The sequence below is a fragment of the Leucopleurus acutus genome (assembly GCF_964270905.1).
Source record: "Leucopleurus acutus genome assembly, chromosome: 19".
Taxonomy (NCBI): domain Eukaryota; kingdom Metazoa; phylum Chordata; class Mammalia; order Artiodactyla; family Delphinidae; genus Leucopleurus; species Leucopleurus acutus.
Window position 1 is genome coordinate 12,550,485 of NC_139161.1, and position 20,311 is coordinate 12,570,795.

General features: G+C 46.3%; 1 protein-coding gene across 1 annotated transcript in view; it reads left to right on the forward strand.

The window, feature by feature from the left end:
* Positions 1-3,166: 3,166 nt before the first annotated feature.
* Positions 3,167-20,311, forward strand: part of FOXK2 (forkhead box K2) — a gene marked incomplete at its 5' end in the record, with an annotated part of 68,250 nt that continues 51,105 nt past the window's right edge. The window contains one exon of the mRNA XM_082860381.1: positions 3,167-3,579. Within this exon, the coding sequence (XP_082716507.1) occupies positions 3,167-3,579 (413 nt within the window). The remainder of the gene's footprint in view (positions 3,580-20,311) is intronic.

Genomic DNA, 20,311 nt, shown 5'->3' on the forward strand with positions numbered 1-20,311 from the left:
GTCCCAGCTGTTTGCTTGGGCTGCACCAAGATCTCTTCTCTTTGCTTCAACATCTCCCAGTCCTGCAGGACCTCTGCAATCTCTGTTCAGCTCTCATGTAGGACCTGCAGACAGAAGAGGTTCAAAGAACAGTTAGGTTGCTTTAATAAAACTTCCCCCAGTTCTGTTTACTTATGTGTACACATTTATGAAAAAAATAGGGATAATACCAATTCTGTACCCTGCCTCATTCTAGTAATTCTCATCACTGGATATATGGACTAATTGTCAGGGGAAAAAAGCCTTAGACATTATGGAGACAAATCTCCAATATAATTCAACTCTTTAGTCTTAATCAAAACTTGAATTTTTATTTTTGATGTGGACCCTTTTTAAAGTCTTTATTGAATTTGTTACAGTATTGCTTCTGTTTTATGTTTTGGTTTTTTGGCTGCGAGGCATGTGGGATCTTAGCTCCCTGACCAGAGATCAAACCCGCACCCCCTGCATTGGAAGGCGAAGTCTTAACCACTGCGCTACCAGGGAAGCCCCATGATTTTATTTTAAAAGGCAGTATTTCTAATATTTGGGAAATTGTATCTATTGCAACTATTTAAACATGGTGGAAATTTCTGCTATTATCTTAAATGTGTAAGCTTATAAATTTTCACAAAACTAGTTTGTTGGGTGCTTACACAAAAAGCTTTGAGGATCATGAGTCCAACTACCCTTTTCTGTCTCCTGAATCATTGTGAGACACAAATGGGCCTCCCTGTTTTCAGTTTTGTCCCACACAGCAGAAAGGTTGATCTTTGTAAAAGTTAAATTGGATCATGTTGCTCACTGCTTGAAATGCCCAGTGGTTTCCTATCTCAGGTGCTGAGGGCCCCCATGGAGCAGCAGCCTCTGAATTGCTCCCTGGCTGTCTCTCCCCTCATGCAGGGCCCCCCACCCCGGTCCCTGACACACGGAGCATATAGTACTCCTGCCTCTGGGCCACTGCCCTTGCTCTTTGCCCAGAGGTCACTGTGGCCCTGGCTCATGTCCTTCAGGCCTCAGGTCAGAGGTATCCTCCTCCTCTGGTCCTCCTGCCCACCTCTCAGACCTCTCACTCTGCTCTATGCGCTGCTCCTTGGCTATGCCTATACGTGTTCACACGTGCACTGTGGGTCCTCTGTAAGCACCACCAGGCAGGTGCCCCACCGGGCAGGTGCCCCGTGGTCTCGCTCTCTTCCTGCACCTGTGTCCAGCATGGACACACCCCAGGATGAGAGAACAAAGGTTTGTAAGCCCTTTGGGTGGGGTGTGTCTCCTCCACATCTCTGCTTTCAGCTGCTCCATGTAAAGAGCAGCGATGCTGCTGAACCCCGAGAGCATCTCCTGGTGCTCTTCCTCTGTCTCAATGGATCGTGCATGCTGCTTCCTTTTGGCCCCTTCTTTCACACGTGCTGATGGGATGTGGCTGCCGGGTCTGCTCACTGCTCTCTGTCCAACCCTGGCCTGTGACTGGTATACAACGGGTGCTTACTGAGCACTCGGAATGGAGGGAAGGGCTGGTACAAGCCCCCTCTGCTCTGGAGCCTTTTCTGACTATCCCAGTGTCGGTGACCTGTTTCCTTCTCAGAACCGTGTGGTTGTTACCATTTCCACTTGCCTGGCATTGTCCATCTTTTCATCAAGGGGCCTTGTGTCTACATAGGAGGGACATTGTTGAGACACATCAGTTCAATGGGACAGACTCACCCTCTTCATACCTATAGGCCTGGGTTCCCTGCATGCGGTGGACACTGTGTGTTGACGAAAAAATGTGAAAAGCAAGTGAACGTTTCTAGTGAGCGGCCTTACATAAGTTCAACAGCACACAACACATACTCCGAACACGGTCAGTTACTTTATCACACGGAAGCTTCCGAATGCAAGGCAGAGTGGTGGTTGTCGCCCACCAGAGCACCAGGACCTCGGGACAACACACTGGTCACTTTGACAACTGGTTTGAAAACATCAGTTATACTTGATGGGATGCTCTTTCTTTTGATCGACTGTGTTTTGTTTGAAAATGAAAGGTTCCCCACTTATTATGGGTTGGCCAAAAAGTCCGTTCGGGTTTTCCCGTATGGAAAACCTGAACGAACTCATTGGCCAAACCCAATACTTAAATTCTCGTCTCAACACCACCTAAAATCTCTCCCACATATAATAAGTATTTAACGAAACTACTTTTCTTCTGTCTAGGAGATTCTGCCAGGCCTATGTTTCAAAGCAGTGTTAACCGCTGGGGGTTTGTACTATAACCACAAACACATCTACAGCACATGAGACAGGAAGATGTCGCATTCAGAGGGGCACGTTAATTTCCATTTCTTTAGAATGGGTTTTTACACAGAGACCAAGTGCCGGGCTCTGCCACCACCGGAGCCCGACCTGCCTGCGGCCTTCGAAGCTTCCCGCTCACTCCAGGCCCACGGCGTCGGGACGCTGACCCGCGCTCCTGCGCCCCTCCCCTCGTCCCCTCCCCACGCTCCCCTGGACCCTCCCAGCGGGCCCTCCCCACTCTCCTCCCGGAGGACCCTCCCCCTGCCTCGTGGACCCTCCTCACGGACTCTCCCCACTCTTCTCTCCCTCCTCGCCAGCCCGCAGACACTCGCGGTGGGGTCTCACAGCCATTGCAACCGTGGAAACGCGTGGATTTCGGCTGGTAACACGAGGCAGGCTCCGGCCACGCTTGAGGATGCGCGCGTGACGGCAGCGGCAAACCACGGGGCCGGTGCGGAGTGTGCGGGCCCCCGCCCCCTGCCCCCGCCGACCTTGACCCCGGCCCGGCCCCCGCCCCCGCCCCGTCCTGGTTCCCCTCTCTGCGCGGCTCCGTGCGTCGGCTCGGCGGCTCCAAGGCCGCCCTGCTCCGTACCGCGTTTTCCAGGCCGCCAGAAGCCGCGCCTGCGTCGGGCGCCGCGGCCGACGTGCGGGCGCACGGCCGGCGTGCCTCTCCATTGACCAGCCTCTGGTAGCCCCACTGCCGTGCACCGCCGCTATAGGCAGGTGCCGCCGTCAGTCACGGGCCCGGCGCCGGCCCGCGGCGCGCCGCGCGTGTCCCGCCCCTCGCCGCCGCTCGTCGCTCGCCGGCCGGCGGCCTCGCTCGGCCCTCAGCTCCGTGGCGGCGGCGGAAGGCGGCCCGGGCCCTCGCAGGCCCATGGCGGCGGCCGCGGCGCTCCCGGGCGCGGGCGGGCCTCCCGCGGGCGGCGGCGCCGGGGGCGGCGGGGGCGCGGGCGGCGGATCCCCGCCGGGCGGCTGGGCCGTGGCGCGCCTCGAGGGCCGCGAGTTCGAGTACCTGATGAAGAAGCGCTCGGTGACCATCGGGCGCAACTCGTCGCAGGGCTCGGTGGACGTGAGCATGGGCCACTCGAGCTTCATCTCGCGGCGCCACCTCGAGATCTTCACGCCCCCGGGCGGCGGCGGCCATGGCGGGGCGGCCCCGGAGCCGTCGGCGCAGCCCGGGCCCGACGCGGGCGGCGACTTCTACCTGCGCTGCCTCGGCAAGAATGGCGTGTTCGTGGACGGCGTGTTCCAAAGGCGCGGGGCGCCGCCACTGCAGCTGCCGCGCGTGTGAGTGGGGCCCGGGCCGGGGGGGGGGCGGGCGGACGGGGGTGCGGCCTGGCCGGCGGGACCGGAACCCAGACCACGACCACTACCCCGACCCGGACCACCGACTCGCGATCCACGACCCCCCTACCCCCACCCACGACCAGGAGGACCCAGATTTGGGTCCTGACCACCCCCCGGGATCTGCTGCCCCCACCTACAGGACCCAGTCCCCGGCCAGCGATCCCCGCCTGGACCTAGCCACGAGTAGGACACAGTCAGGACCCAGACTCGGAGCCCCATTCCGACCCCAAGCCCTTGTCCATCTTCCCAACCAGGACCTAGATCCCGACATCTGGGTTCGTTCTTTCTACGGCCAGAACCAGACCCAGATCCCATCATCCCGACCGGATCCCAGTCCATGACCCCAATGTCCCGACCTCATCCACCGTACCCACGACCGGAACACAGACTACAATTCCTGCTCGGGACCCCCATCCTCACCTATCCAAAGCTGGAGGCTCAGGCAGCTGTCCACGTGGGCTGAGGTTTTCTGGGGTACTCTGTGTGTTCTGGGAGTTCGCATATAATTTTCGTAACTAGCATGAAGGTAGTATGGAATAGAAATGTAAAACTCTGGTTGGTGGGACTGCTCAAAACAAAAATCTGTGTCTTCTTAACTGCCGTTGGGTTATCTGTTACTTTCTTTTTGTTCTACACGTTTTCAGTAGTGTATTATTTCAAGCGTGTGTTTTTTAAGCTGAAAGGACTTCTTTTTCTCATTGTGCTTTTTGTAGCCTAAAAATTGAAAGCTCTTGAAGCATGATGGATTTTTAAATCTGTGCTCTGAACCTTAAAATTTTGGAAAACTAGATATTTTCAACATAACTTTTAAAAAAATCAATTATTTAGAAATTTTTATAAAGTGTTATAGAGTATAATTAAGTGAGCTTCTTGAGGAACTGTCAATCCTGCTACAAAGCAGTTCAGCTTGGTTCTATGGTTTTGTGAAGTTATCATTTAGTCTGCTTGAAAAACAAATTTGCTCTCTAGGAAATGCTAGTTATTCCTCAGGGGCTTTCTAGATTATTCCAAGTAGAACCTTTCTCCATAAACTGGAATTTTTGACTGCTTTCAGTTGTTGGAGATGGTGATAAGAGCTCTTGCTTTTCTTTATTTCTTCACTTTTGTATGTGGGTGCTGTGTTACTGTTTAGCCTGGAAAGCTGCACCAGCTAGTTCCTTAAATCTTGATGGGAACGTTATTTTTCAAACCAGAACGCTGTTTGTGTGTATTTGTACTATAGATTGCATAAAATCGATAGTAGGGACCTGATGGCAGCTTTTTAATTTGATGGTTTGTTGTTTACAAATAACTTGGCATCACAGCAAAAGGGCATTATATTTTTACTCTGAGGACTTTGAGGTTTTTAAAGAAAATTCTGTTATTACCGTTTAGCCAAAACCATTTGCGTTGACATACCAAACATGGAAATAAATTGATTTTTCTGCGAGGGAGCAGAATTCAGACTTTTGAGGAGTGGAGTGAGGCTTTCAGAGGAGATGAGTAAGAAGGGCGATGGGGGGACTTCCCTGGTAGTCCAGGGGTTAAGACTCCACGCTTCCAATGCAGGGGGGTGCGGGTTTCATCCTGGGGAGCTAAGATCCCACGTGCCACGTGGCAGGGACCAAAAAAAGAAAACCAACAACAACAAAAAACAAAACAAAACAAAAAAAGGTGATGGGTAGATGCGGGGTCTCTGGCCTTCATCTCCAGCTAGTGTACAGTGGAGAGTCCCTGGGCCACCAAGCCTACCACCAGCACTGGACTTCTGGGCCTGGGAACCTCTGCCCATACTGACAGAGGGGAGTGGTTTTTTTCATGGAAGGGGTTTTGGCAGTTTTACAGTGTGAGATGAGTGGATAACTGTTAGGATTTTGCAGCACCTCCCTTTTTGTAAGGCATTGTTTCCAAGTTGGTGTAGGGTGATCATAGATACAGGTTATAGGAAAAAAACTGTGTAAAGACGATTGGTGCTAGCTAAATGCAGAGAAATTGTTTTAAAAATCTTTTTCTTGAAATTAATCTCAGTTTTATGTTCCAAGTTCTTTTTAACATTAAAAAAATTAAATTGTGAAAGTTTAAAAGCAAATGTAACTTAGAGTGATTACGCAGAGGTTGAAATTTTTTTTCTTTTTGGCCACGCCTAATGCATGCGGGATCTTAGTTCCCTGACCAGGGGTTGTACCCACGCCTCCTGCAGTGGAAGTGTGGAGTTTTAACCACTGGACCACCAGGGAAGTCCCCAGAGGTTAATAAGTATTCTTACTGTTTGTTTCATACTTGCTTACTGAATTGAAAAATCACTGAGGAGTTTTAAAAATATGACAGCCTATGGTTGCTCTCTTATTTGAATAAAAATGACTTTATTCCAATTTTAAAATGAACTTAAATTTTGTAGTTAGTATTAAAAGTTTATATACAGAGAACTTGGTAGAGTATATAAACACTTTAGGCTTAAAGTATGGTTCACTATTTTATTAAAATACTAAAGTATTAATTTGGGAGGAATAGAGGAAAATGAGGAGTGTGATCCTGTATGTTGGTGTCGTGAGTATTTTAAATGGTTTGGGTAAGATCTGAGTACAAGCACCTTCTCCATGGTGGTTGGTAAGTTCCATGCCTAGTGAGGACCGGTGCGTGAGTGTGTATGTTGCGGGGGCGGGGGTTTGAGCTGAATATGTACAAGAGTGCCATAGTGTGTGGTTTTCCAGAAAACAAGTGATTTCCAAAAATCCTTGGGTTTTGGCCAAGTATGCAGGGCTGTGTGTACAGAGATGCAACTTTTTCCTCCCCAGGAGCGTCTGACTTGTTGGAGGTTCAGGTGTTATTGGGACTCGGGGGGGAGGTGGTCTGTGGAGTGGTCTAGGTGGGGGAGCCCTGGGCCACCTGGGCCGGGCTCCTGAAGTGGGCAGGTAGAGTGACCTTGCAGGTGTGGCTGGGCCAGCATCCTGGCACTGGAGAGATAGAATTCAGGCTGGAAAGGACTTTGGGGACAGGTTTGTGGAGCATGATGTTTGCCTGGGCCTGGTGGGGGAGCATTTTCACAGTGGTCAACGAGAGAATGAAGAATGTTCTCTTTGAGGACAGGGTCCTTGTTTGTCTAAGGACCTGGTCTGGCGCCTGAGTGAGCAGTAAAGTGTTTCAGGAAGATCTGTTGGGCAGGAATGTCTGGTTTTGCTGCTGTTGCTCTTCTTGTGGCCATGGTAGCAAACTAAGCATAATTTATAAATAAAAATAAACAACTCTTTAACAGTTGTTTATACTTTGAAATGTCAAGTGAATTTGATGTATTTTTCGATCAGTAAGATCCTAAATATCTAATAGCCAAGCATAAATAGAACAAGTTGAATTTACTATTGCCCAAAGATATTTAACATGCAGAACTGCAGTTGTGTTTATTTAGAAAGTGACCCTGTTTCTATGCTGAATTAACTGCCTATGGGTTGGTGATACAGCAAACCTCCTCTTTCTTATGTGGCATGTTTTAACTTGCAGATGAAGTTTGGTAATGTCACACTTGAAGACTTCCTCACTAAATCACAGGTAGCATCCTCTAAGGTGAGGACAGGAGAAAGCTGAGCAGACAGTGGCTTCTGGAGCTTCGCAGGTGAAGACTCCAAGAAGAGAACTGAAGGATCTCACAGTGACTCGGTCCTGCTTAGATAAAAGGGATTGGGCAGAACCAAGTTTCCCAGAGAATACCAGTACCAGGAAGAAGGAAATAAGAAGGGGAGTGCCAAGAGAGGAGAGCCTCAGGAAAAGGACAGTGACCTGCAGTGTCACCCTCCATGGGAAGCCATGGGCTTGGTGATTAGGATGTTTTGGAGGATGAGGAAGGAGATGGGGTGTGGGACTCCGGGGTGAAGAGAGAGAGGAGGGAGTGGGGGTGTAAGAAGTGTTTGTGAGGGTGTGTGTGTGGATATTCTAAGGAGGGCAGAGGCGATATTAGGGTTAGAAGGAGTAGAAACCATGTGGATCACCAGGGTGAAGTGGGTGGGGGAACCACTGAGAGATGTAGCTGAGGCCCAAAGAATGGACACAGATGAGGTGTGGAGGTTAGAGTTCCCAGTAGGAGATGATAAAATGAGGGTGTCTTCTTTTTTAAAAATTTTTATTGGAGTATAATTGATTTACAATGTTTTGTTAGTTGCAGTAAAGTGAACCTGTTACACAATTACATATATCCACTCTTTCTTAAATTCTTTTCCTAATATAGGCCATTACAGAGTATTGAGTAAGAGTTTCTTGTGCTATACAGTAGGTCCTTATTAGTTATCTATTTTATATATAGTAGTGTGTATGTGTCAATCCCAGTCTTCCAATTTATCCCTCCCCTACCTTTACACACCCCCACCATAACAATAAGTTTATTTTCTACATCTGTAACTCTATTTAGGTTTTGTAGATAAGTTCATTTGTAGCCTTTTTTTAGATTCTACATATAAGCAATATCATATGATATTTGTCTTTCTCTGTCTGACTTATTTCGCTCAGTATGAGAATCTCTAGGTCCATCCATGTTCCTGCAAATGGCATTATTTTGTTCTTCTTTTATGGCTGAGTAATATTCCATTGTATATATGTACCACATCTTCTTTATCCATTCCTCTGTTGATGGACATTTAGGTTGCTTCCATGTCCTGGCTATTGTGAATAGTGCTGCAGTGAACACTGGGGTGCATGTATCTTTTCGAATTACGGTTTTCTCCGGATATATGCCCAGGAGTGGGATTGCTAGCTCATATGGTAGCTCTATTTTCAGTTTTTTAAGGAACCTCCATACTGTTCTCCATAGTGGCTGTACCAGTTTGCATTCCCACCAAAATGAGGGTGTCTTCTTCTTTTATTTATTTATTTAACGCTGCATTGGGTCTTTGTTGCTGTGCGCGGACTTCCTCTAATTTTGGAGAGCGGGGGCTACTGTTTGTTGTGGTATGCGGGCTTCTCATTGTGGTGGCTTCTCTTGTGGAGCACGGGCTCTAGGCTCATGGGCTTCAGTAGTTGTGGCACATGAGCTCAGTAGTTGTGGTGCACGGGCTTAGTTGCTCCATGGCATGTGGGATCTTCCCGGACCAGGGCTTGAACCTGTGTCCCCTACGTTGCCAGGCGGATTCTTAACCACTGCGCCACCAGGGAAGTCCCGAAGTTGTCTTCGGAGAAGACCTAAGCAGAGCCACTAGTGAGGTCTGGCATGTTTTTTTGTTTCAGGGCTGCAGGGTTGGCTGAAATACCTTCATTTTATGACCTGAGACTGACCAGCTGTAGGCAGAGCTAAGATCTGGGGTCTAGGATGGCTGGAGTCCAGGACCCAGAAGTGGGCGACACGTAATGGCAGATCCATACAGAGGAGCGGAGGTGCTTTACACTTCGGAAAGTGCTCAGTTTACAAATTAATTGCTTTTAATGACCACTATGTATTTTTTTAAAAAGCTACAATATATATTCATTTGGCAAATTGAAATATATTTTTATTATCACTGATTTGTAGACATTGGGAACACAGTGCAGCTATTTTAGCATAATTGTTACTTGACTAAGTTAAAAATAACCCAGTAACCAGCTTACTTGCACTTTACCTGGTGTTTAGTAGTTCTTCTAGTGGTAAAGCTCAGTCTATTCATTTTAATGTTTACTTAAGGAATAGTTTAAGATGGTTAGATTTTAAATAATTTTAATTTCTAACAGAATTTGAGAACAAGCGTACATGGTGGGACCTGTCACCTGTAGTGGTCATTTGTGTGCCAGCTAACTGTATCAGGAGAAGGCAAGGATGGGCTTTGGGGCTGGACGGACTGGAGTCAAATTCCAGCCCTGCTGCTTAACCTGAGTTTTAGTTCTCTTACTTTTAACAGGGATAATAACTGACATTGTGTGGCACGGTTAGCACCATGCCTGTGCCCTTGCCCTTGTTAGACATCAGGGGCTGCTTGTATTTTATCTATCACAGTGTCCTGGTGTGGAGGGGCCTATGGAGATCTAACGTGACAGAAAATATGACATGGGGGTGAAAATGTCCTCAAGGGGCCAGCACTCTCCAACTTGCTCATAGCTCCACACACATGCACACGTGTGTGCAGTAAATTGATCAAGAGCCTCTGGGAACAGTGAGCAAAGTTTGAAATTTCTTCAGCTGGGAAAAGTTGTCTTTTCGCTGCCAGGACCTGAGGATAAAGCCAGGCCATGGGACGAGGATGGTGTCGTCCAGCACGCGAGGCCACGAGAGGTCTGTCTGGGGTGCCCTCTCTCCCAGAGCCTCTGTTCTGGTTCTCCTCCACTCCAGTATGTCGGCTTCACCACAAACCTTCCCAGTTTCAGGGGGAAAGGAAAAGTGCCTCTGCCTTGGGGGCAAAGTCAGGAAAAGGAACTGGTTAAAAGTCATGTCCTGTTTGCCGTCTGATTTGAAGGATTCTTGTTCATTAATGCCATTGGCCAAACTCATTTTGTAAATGAAGGATGGCTTCTCTGTCCAGTCGAAGAACTTTGCAATTTACAGTATACTGTTTTTCTTTTTAAAATTGCCTTTTTATTGAAGTGTAATGAACCGCATACGCTTTTTTTTTTTTGCGGTACGCGGGCCTCTCACTGCTGTGGCCTTTCCCACTGCGGAGCACAGGCTCCGGACGTGCAGGCTCAGCGGCCATGGCTCACGGGCCCAGCTGCTCCGCGGCATGTGGGATCCTCCCGGACCAGGGCATGAACCCGTGTGCCCCGCATCGGCAGGCGGACTCTCAACCACTGAGCCACCAGGGAAGCCCCCGCATACACTTTTTTTAAGAAATTATTTCTCATTTATTTATTTTGTTGTGCCAGGTGTTAGTTGTGGCAGGTGGGCTCCTTAGTTGCGGCTTGCCGGCTCCTTAGTTGTGGCAGGCGGGCTCCTTAGTTGCAGCATGCAAACTCTTAGTTGTGGCATGCATGTGGGATCTAGTTCCCTGACCAAGGGTCGAACCCGGGCCCCCTGCATTGGGAGAGCGGAGTCTTAATCTACTGCGCCACCAGGGAAGTCCCACAAACCACGTTTACTTTTTAAAATTTTTTTATTTATTTATGTGTGTACGTATGTATGTATGTATGTTTGTCGGCGTTGGGTCTTCGTTGCTGTGCGCAAGCTTTCTCTAGTTGCGGCGAGCGGGGGCTACTCTTCGTTGCGGTGCGCGAGCTTCTCATTGCAGTGGCTTCTCTTGTTGCGGGGCATGGGTTCGAGGCGCGTGGGCTTCAGTAGTTGCAACATGTGGGCACTAGAGCGCAGCCTCAGTAGTTGTGGCACACGGGCTTAGTTGCTCCGTGGCATGTGGGATCTTCCCGGACCAGGACTTGAACCCGTGTCCCCTGCATTGGCAGGTGGATTCTTAACCACTGTGCCACCATGGAAGTTCCCCCATATACTTTTGAAACTTGGGCCATGGTCTCTTTCTTAGAGGCAGTGAGGACCTGAAGCTGGGCTCCCCTGCAGCCCTCGAATGTCAGCCGTGTGCTTTTCAGACATTCAAAGTGCTGTGGACCCCCTAGGAGGGATAGGTCATGGAGCCCATTCTTGGGACTAGCCTGTCAGCAACACTTTCCGCTGTCAAGCTGGGTGAGGCAGAACGTTCCCTCCTCATCACCTTGTGCTGGAACTTGTCTTCTTGTTTGACTTTCTCCCCTGCTGGTCCTCCAAGGTGGGGACCAGGTCCTACACGTTTTTGTACCCCCTGGTAATGGCACAGATCCATCATCACTTGGTACATATATAATATACATGTGCAGGGACTTCCCTGCAGTCCAGTGGTTTAAGACTTCACCTTCTAACGAGGGGGGTGCAGGTTCAATCCTTGATCAGGGAGCTAAGATCCCACATGCCTCAGGGCCAAAAAACCAAGACATAAAACAGAAGCAATATTGTAACATTCAATATAGACTTTAAAAATGGTCCACGTCAAAAAAAATCTTAAAAAAAAAATAACATACATGTGCCTGTTGGCTGCTGATTTAGGACATTACTGTTACTTGAATATTCTCAAATGTTGATCATTTAGTGTCATGATTCTAGTCAGGTGTGGCTCCCCCATTTATGGTACCCTGTTCATCAGCAGGTCTCATCTAGATACACAGTTGCAGAAGCACAGCATAGCTTCATGCATAATTGGTGGAAATATTCCACAAGACAAGGCAGCAGCCTCAGTAACAGTAGCAAGTTTTTCCACTGTGAAAATTCAACGATTCTTGCTTTGCTGAGGAGAAAGGTTTTTTTGTGTTTTAAATGAAGAAAAGAGGATTTCTAAAATAAGGAAGCTTTTAGCCAAAGCAATTAGCATTTTGGATAGTATTCTTATCTGTTTAACATTTTTGTGTAGCTCATGTTTTCTTTTATGTCTGGGTTTTGGAGAGTTTACAATATCTTAACGATAATACAGTAAGTCAGCTCCCACACTTCTGGTCCTAGTTTTTTTTTAAAAAATAAATTTATTTTTGGCTGAGTTGGGTCTTCGTTGCTGTGCGCAAGCTTTCTCTCGTTGCGGCGAGCGGATGCTACTTTCGTTGCAGTGCGCGGACTTCTCGTTACAGTGGCTTCTCTTGTTGTAGAGCACCAGCTCTAGGTGTGTGGGCTCAGTAGTTATGGCACACGGGCTCAGTAGTTGTGCCTCACGGGCTCTAGAGCACAGGCTCTGTAGTTGTGGTGCATGGGCTTAGTTGTTCCGCAGCATGTGGGATCTTCCCAGACCAGGGCTCGAAGACCGTGTCCCCTGCATTGGCAGGCGGATTCTTTTTTTTTTTTTGCGATACGCGGGCCTCTCCTCACTATTGTGGCCTCTCCCGCTGCGGAGCACAGGCTCCGGACGCGCAGGCTCAGCGGCCATGGCCCATGGGCCCAGCCGCTCCGCGGCATGTGGGATCCTCCTGGACTGGGGCACGAACCCGCGTCCCCTGCATCGGCAGGCTGACTCTCAACAACTGCGCCACCAGGGAAGCCCGGCAGGCGGATTCTTAACCACTATGCCACCAGGGAAATCCCTGGTCTTAGCTTATAATGAGGATTTTTTGAATTTGCTAATGAAACACAGTACACCAGGGCACGTTGAAGGCGGCACACATTGCCATTTCTTTGATTTGAAGCAGCTTGAGCACCATGACAAAGTGTTACTGCCATCATCCCCGGAAGTGGCTGCAGGGAGATTAGAAAGTACCTCGTAGGAAGCTCCCTTTCCTAGCATGCCTCAGTTTCTGGAGTATATGTTTGGTGCCCTGCTGAGAATTCCATAGGGATTTTAGACACTATTTGGCTTTTGCTGCCGTTTGTCATTTGCAGAGTGCTTCTGTATCTTATCTTATCCAGTGAAAGGTATCAGAGTACAACAGTGGTTCTCATTGGGGTACCCTTCCCTTCCCCAGGATATTCGGCAATCTCTGGAGACATGTTAGGTTGGTACGATTGGGAGGGGGTGCAACTGGCCTCTAGTGGGCTGGGGCCAGGGATGCTGCCAAAAATAATGCGATACACAGGACAGCCCCCCCACAGCAGGATGATCCTGCCCCAAGCATCAGTGGTAGGACGGTGGAGACCCCTGGAGCACAGTGATCTTAGCAGTCAGTAACAGTGGGATGTTATTCTTAACCCCATAGATGGTGAATTTTAATAACTTACAAATGGTACCTATTTAAAACCTTTAAAGTACCAAAGCGTTTGTTTCTAATTCAGTGGCAGGTGCCTTTCTGAAACGAAGCCTGAGGTGGAGAGGCCTGGCATAGAATCTTTCTCTTTGCAGCTTTGCAAGGATGCTCACAGGAAGCAATCCTAAATCTTAACCTGGGTTGTAAGGAGATTGGCCTTAGTACTTTGGGGAGTAGCCTGATGTTCTCCCCCTTGGAATATGTGCGCTCAGGCATATCCAGTGGCTTTAGTTAGGTTGGTCAAATTACTTCACAAGCATTTACGGTTAATGAGAAGAACATTGAGTTGTCTTAGTGGAGTTGTTCCAGTTTTCTGTGGTCTTGGTTCTCCTGGAAAACGAACTGATGGTGTGAGGGAGTGTGAATTAGTGTCACTACAACCACACTGTGAAAGACTGCTGTCAGATGCCATTTTCTCATAGTATTTAGTCACCAGTAATCGGCAGTATGAAACTCATCTTTTGACTCTTGAACAGATGGGATACAGAAAACCCTAAACAAGTAGATTGGAGACTGTTGTGTTTTTCTGGTCTTTTTCAGACTGTAATAGCATTTTGAGTGCATAAGTGATGTATTAAAAATACTATGTTTTTGCCACTTCTAAACTTTTGGAGGATGTTAGGTTTATGAGCATCAGTTTTACAGCTGTTTGAGCTGGGTGGAGGAAGATGTGGTTTAAATGTAAACTGTCCATTCTGGTTCCTCCTTGAGTCTTGTGTTCCCATTTTGCCTAGTCTCCTTCTGGACTTGCCCACATGTGTTTTAAACACTGCTCATATCCTGTACCTTGGCACTCAAGTGTTCTGTGGGCTGGGCTCATTCATCCTCAGGTTGTACACTTACCGGGACTGTGGCCTGTGACCTTGAGTAGTGCCAGGAACCTGATAAGGACTCAAGTGTCTGTTGGTGAATTTGTTTGTAGGCTGCAAGGTTTGTGTTTGATAGATATTGCACCAAAGGAAACAGTTTAGAACAGTTATAAATAAAATTAAATTCACTCTTTGATTCTACAATTCCCTGCACTTGTCTTCTTGTTTATATTGATGGTGGACCATCCTAAGTGGGCTTTTTGGTTTTGTATATATGTTTTTTAAAGTTAAAGTTGATTGATACATGGAGGGGGTCAGGGGAAGCCTGGATACATGTGGACAGAATTTCCTGTAGTTGAATAAAAATGTCCTTGATGATGTGCATTGATCATATAACGGTTGTCATGCTGCAGGGTAACTTCTGTAGACCTGTTCCAGGAGCAAGTCAGACCATGCAGTTTTCTTTTCTTCAGTGTTGCTCCATGCTAGACAAGGTGGATCTAGTCTTGCCTACATCCCTGCAAATATGTCTTCACTTCTCCCACAGAGCAGGTGCACAGATCCTGGCTCCTATGGCCTCATGCCTTAGGCTGGAGGAGGGCCAGTCTCCTAGTGGTTCTTCTGGCTTAGGACTTTTGCAGAGGTCTGGGGAGATCCTTCTGGGATTGCCCAGTCCAGAGCGTGTCCTTGTCCTAATGAGGTGGTCCAACTTTAACCCCCACTCCTGCCCCACCTCTGAAAGTTATACTTTATTTTCCATTGATCTTTTATTTTGTTCTCTCTTAAAAGTTGTCTTTCAGAGTGTTCATTTTCTCATTGATGCAAATTTATCTGTTAGTCACAGTTTTGAAAAATATCTAGTTCTTTATAACATCTGTGGGTTCCTAGTAACCAGGCATTCAATGTTTAGGGTTTCTTTTCCTGTGTATCTCTAATGGGAAGAGCTTTACTTTTATAAATAAATTTTTAAAATATTTATTTATTTATTTCTTGGTCTCAGTTGTGGCACGCAGGATCTTTGTTGCCAGGTGCGAGATCTTTGTTGCGGTATGCAGGATCTTTTAGTTGCGGGCACACAGGATCTTTTAGTTGCGGCATGCAGGATCTAGTTCCCTGACCAGGGATGGAACCTGGGCCCCCTGCATTGGTAGAGCAGAGTCTTAACCGCTAGACCACCAGGGAAGTCGGTATAAATAATTTTTAAAGTGATTTTAGTATTTTGGGAATGACGATTATTTGACTGCTTTTATTTGTGACTGGCTTGTATACTTACGCCATTATTTGTTAAAGTAGTGCGCCAAGCCTTGGTTAGAGTTGTTGGAGGACACCTCATGCTGTTGGAACAGCATCCTGGCTTGGCTGCAGATTAACTTTGGGCATCTGACTAAGCCTCTGTGAGTCATTGCATTGTCTGTAGGTTGAGGTGGAGCTCAACTGAGATGGCTGGTTGAGCATCCCTCACCTCCTGGTGTCCAGTAACCCTAGGTAGCTCTGGATCAGCCTAGGTCTCCTTTCTGTTCTTTGGAGGTCAGCTTTCCAGGGGCTTCACTTAAGAATCACATCCCAGAGGTTGCTTGTTATTCCCCTCTCTGTGTTATTCTCCACAAACCTCTCCACGTAGGAAGGGTTGAAGGTGGGCTGAGAATGACTAAGGCAGGCACTGTATGCTCATCAGGCTACTGAAACACTGTCATAATGTCACTTTGGCCAAGGGAAGGCAAGAGCCCCTCCCCCTGTGGCTGAGCTATTTAATCTCTTAACCTCAGGGTCCTCTTCTGTAAATATGGATATTACTGAATCGACTTCATGGGGTTGTTGTATGGATTGCCTTTGCCTGACGCAGGAGCGTTGATGAATGAATATTAATATTCTCTAAAGAAAACATCTTAAATTTCTTGTCTCAAGTATTTTGATTGGAGAGTTTAATCCGTTTACATTTAAAGTAATTACTGATAAGGAAGGACTCTGCTATTTGTTTTATTTTCAATGTCTTAGAGTTTTTTGGTTCCTCATTTCCTCCCTAACTGCCTTCTTTTATGTTCAGTTGATTTTTTTTGTAGTCAACTGTTTTATCTTCTCATTTCCTTTTGAGTGTATTTTTAAGATATTTTCTTTATGGTTACCATGTGGGTTACATTTAATATCCTAAATTTAAAACAGTCTATTTTGAATTGATATCAACTTCAAAAACAAAAACTCTACTCCTATACAGTTCCTCTTTCTCCCTTTTATGTTTTGTCACAAATTACGTCTTCATACATATGTGCCAAATAACATAGATTTTTTTTTTTTTTTTTGCGTTTTGCATTTTCCAGGATCTTAGTTCCCTGACCGGGCATTGAACCCGGGGCCACAGCAGTGAAAGTGCCGAGTCCTAACCTGGACTGCCAGGGAACTCTCAGATTTATAATTATTTTTATGCATTTGTTTTTCTGGGGTTTTTTTTTGCAGTATGCGGGCCTCTCACTGTTGTGGCCTCGCCCGTTGCAGAGCACAGGCTCCGGAATTGCAGGCCCAGTGGCCATGGCTCACGGGCCCAGCCGCTCTGCAGCATGTGGGATCCTCCCGGACCAGGGCGCGAACCCGCGTCCCCTGCATTAGCAGGTGGACTTCCAACCACTGCGCCACCAGGGAAGCCCCATTTGTTTTTTGAATCCTGTAGGAAAGTGGAGTTACAAACCATAGTCACAATACTAATTTTTATGTTTTCTTATGTGTTTATCTTCACTGGAAATCTCTTTTTCTTTGTATGACTTTGAGTCATTGTTTACTGGTCTTTCATTTCAACCTGAAGGACACCCTCTAACCTTTCTTGTAGGGCAGGTGTAGTGTTAACAAACTCCCTCAACTTTTGTTTATTGAGGAATGTCTTAATTTCTTCCTTGTTTTTGAAGGACAGTTTTGCTGGATATAATTCTTGGTAGGTCGACAGTTTTTTTTGTTGTTTGTTTGTTTTGTTTTTAAGTGTCATTCCACTGTGTTCTGGCCTCTGTGGTCTCTGATAAGAAATCAGCTGTTAACCTTATTGAGAGTGCTTGTATATAACATGTTACTTCTCTCTTGCTACTTTCAAGATTCTTTCTTTGTCTTTTGATGGTTTAATTATAATGTTTCAGTGTGGGACCTCTGAGTTTATCCTACTTGGACTTTGTTGAGTGTTTTGGATTTGTAGGTTCATGCCCTTTCATCAAATTTGGGACATTTTCTGCCATGATTTTTTTTCAAATATTCTTTCTATCTTTTTCCCTCTTCTTTTGGGACTCCCAAAATGTGTATGTTGGTCTGCTCGTTGATGTCCCATGAGGCCTTTGGGCTGTGTTCAGTCTTTTTTCTTTCTGCTCCTCAAACTTGATCATTTCAGTGGTCCTATCTTTTAAGTTTGCTGATTCGTTCTTCTGCCTGCTCAAATATACTGTTGGACCCCTGTAGTGAATTTTTTCAGTTACTATACTTTTCAGCTCCAGGCTTCTTATACTTTGTTATACTTCAGGCTTCAGCTTTGTTATACTTTTCAGCTCCAGGCTTCTTATACTTTGTATTCTTTATTGATATTCCATTTTTGTCAATATGTCGTTTTCCTGATTTCCTTTAGTTCTTTGTGTTTTCCTTTAGTTCTTTGAGCAGCATACTTAACACAGTTGTTTTAAAGTCTTTATCTAGCAAGTCCTGTCTCTCACCTTCTTCAGAGATGATTTCTGTTAATTAATTTTGTTCCTTTGAGTCATACTTTCCTGTTTCTTTGTGTGCCTTGTAATTTCTTTGTTGTTGAAAACCGGACATTTGACTGTTGTAATAGTTCTGAAAATCAGATTTTCCTCCTTCCCTAGGGATTGCTGTTTTTCATTTGTTGAAGGCTACAGGACTCCTTTTTGCCTAGTGATTTTCTCAGACTGCTATTGCAAAGACTGTATTCATTGACAAAGTGATCCCTGAAGTCCTATTTCATGGCTTGTGTTCAGTTGGTGGGGGTTTTTGTTGTTGTTGTTTGGTTTTTCTTTTTTTTTTTGGCTGTGGCATGCGGGATTCTAGATCCCCAACCAGGGATCAAACCCATGACCCCTTGAGTGGAAGCATGGAGTCTTAACCACTGGACTGCCAGGGAAGTCCCTCAGCTGGTGTTTTGACAGAGATTTCCTTGAGCACCAGGAGCTCTCCCATCTCCCAGTCTTTGAAAGTTGTCTCTGTGCCTGGGCCCTCCTTCAACTTTTGGTCAGGTTTGCACTGTGCTTGGGGATCAGCCGAAGGTGAAAGCCCAGGGTCTTCTCAGGTCTTACATGAGCATGCATCTTGTGCTGGGTATCTGTGTGGCTTTCTTAATTTCCCAGCATGCACTGTTACTCCCCCCACCCCATCTGTTTGTATTTAATCGGACAATATGCAAAGTATTTAGTACAATTCGGAGTCCCCCTCTACCCCCTGCACTGTTACTTTTGAATGTCCTAATTTCCCAGGAAAACTCTCCCCAGCTTTTGCCCTTAGGCAGTGTATTGTGTATTTGGACTGTAATCTTTTGCCTTCTGCTCTGGGGCAGATTTGATTTTCAGTGTTTTCAAGCTTTTTCAGCCTGAGTTCTGAAGTAGGCAAAACACAGAGGTGCCTGTGTCAGTCCTTCAGGTAGCCCTCAGACGGGTTGGAGCAGACATATGCAGTAAATTGTCCTAAGATATGCTCTGCTCCCTAGGACCAGGGAAACAGTCCCACATTGGCAACCCAGGCTGCTTCACTTTAAGACCATTTATGCTTTAAGACCAAGTCTGCTGCTGCCCTGCAGAGGGGATGGACAGGGGTAGCAAATTCTAAAACTTTCCTACCTTCCAGTACCTCTTTCTCAATTCAGCACTTAGTGGTTACAGATTTCTGACTGCTTTGCAGGGTTTTCCACAAATTGGTTCTGACCGTTTCTGCTTGTTTTTCTGTGTGTGTGTTGTGGGGGAAGAGAGCTTGGAGCTTCCTACTGAGCCATTTTGCTGATATCACCCTGATTGATTAGTTCTTGCCAGTGAAATTTTTAATTCTTTTAATTCTCATTTTTCACTGAGTATGAAATAGTCCAGTTGATTTCCTTGCATTTAGAGATATGACAATATTTGAATAAAATCAAACTTACTGTCTCATTTTTTAAAAAGTGAAATAGAGTGCGACAAAATTTCTAAATTACCTTGAGTGCAAAATGACATGAAAGTCACACTCTCATTCACTTCCAATAAGTATGTCTTGGCTATTCTTAGTAATTTGTTAGGGTCTATACTTTGAATCAGAAGTTATGAAATTTCTTCAGGAGTCTTAACACTGTGTGAAGTTGATTCATTTTCTTTAAAATCCCTTAGAAAAAAGTTAAGATCATAATAGTGATTTTGTTAAATGTTTCTTAGTACCTGCAGGATGTTTTGCATAAAGTAAGAAATAATTTTGCATTTAAGTTATTACAGATGTTTTCAAATGTTGCCATGTGTAGGCCAGTGGGAAAGGGTGAAGTTCTTACATATAGATGGTACCGAGGATGGAATGGAGGCTGTGGGGCACCAACCTGCAGCTTCTGCTCTCATTTGCTCTGTGAGTTCTGTTGAGTTGATTCCTATCCCTATTCCAGTTGAGAGTTGAGGCTTGGAGGTATTAACCCAAAGTTGCATAGGTTGGAAATGGCAGAGCTGAGATTCGAACCCACATGCAGTTTTCTTGCCAGTGTTTTAAAGCCCTAAGCTTTACTCAAGGCCAAGAAAAAGCCATTGGTTGGAAGATGGGGAACTCTACAAGTCAATCTAAAATTGGCTTTTTTTTTTAATCCAATAAGATGTTTATTCAATTTATTTATTTTTGCTCTTTTTTTTAAAAAAAATTGAACTATAGTTGGTTTACAGTGCTGTTAGTTTCTGATGTATAGGAAAGTGGTTCAGATATATATATATATGTACTTTTTCAGATTCTTTTCCATTATAGGGTATCATAAGATACTGAATCTAGGGGGCTTCCCTGGTGGCGCAGTGGTTGAGAGTCTGCCTGCCAATGCAGGGGACACGGGTTCGTGCCCCGCTCCAGGAAGATCCCACATGCCGTGGAGCGGCTAGGCCCGTGAGCCATGGCTGCTGAGCCTGCGTGTCCAGAGCCTGTGCTCCGTAACGGGAGAGGCCACAACAGTGAGAGGCCCGCGTACCGCACCAAAAAAAAAAAAAAAAAAAAAAGATACTGAATCTAGTTCCCTGTGCCATGCAGTTGGACCTTGTTATTCATATATAGTA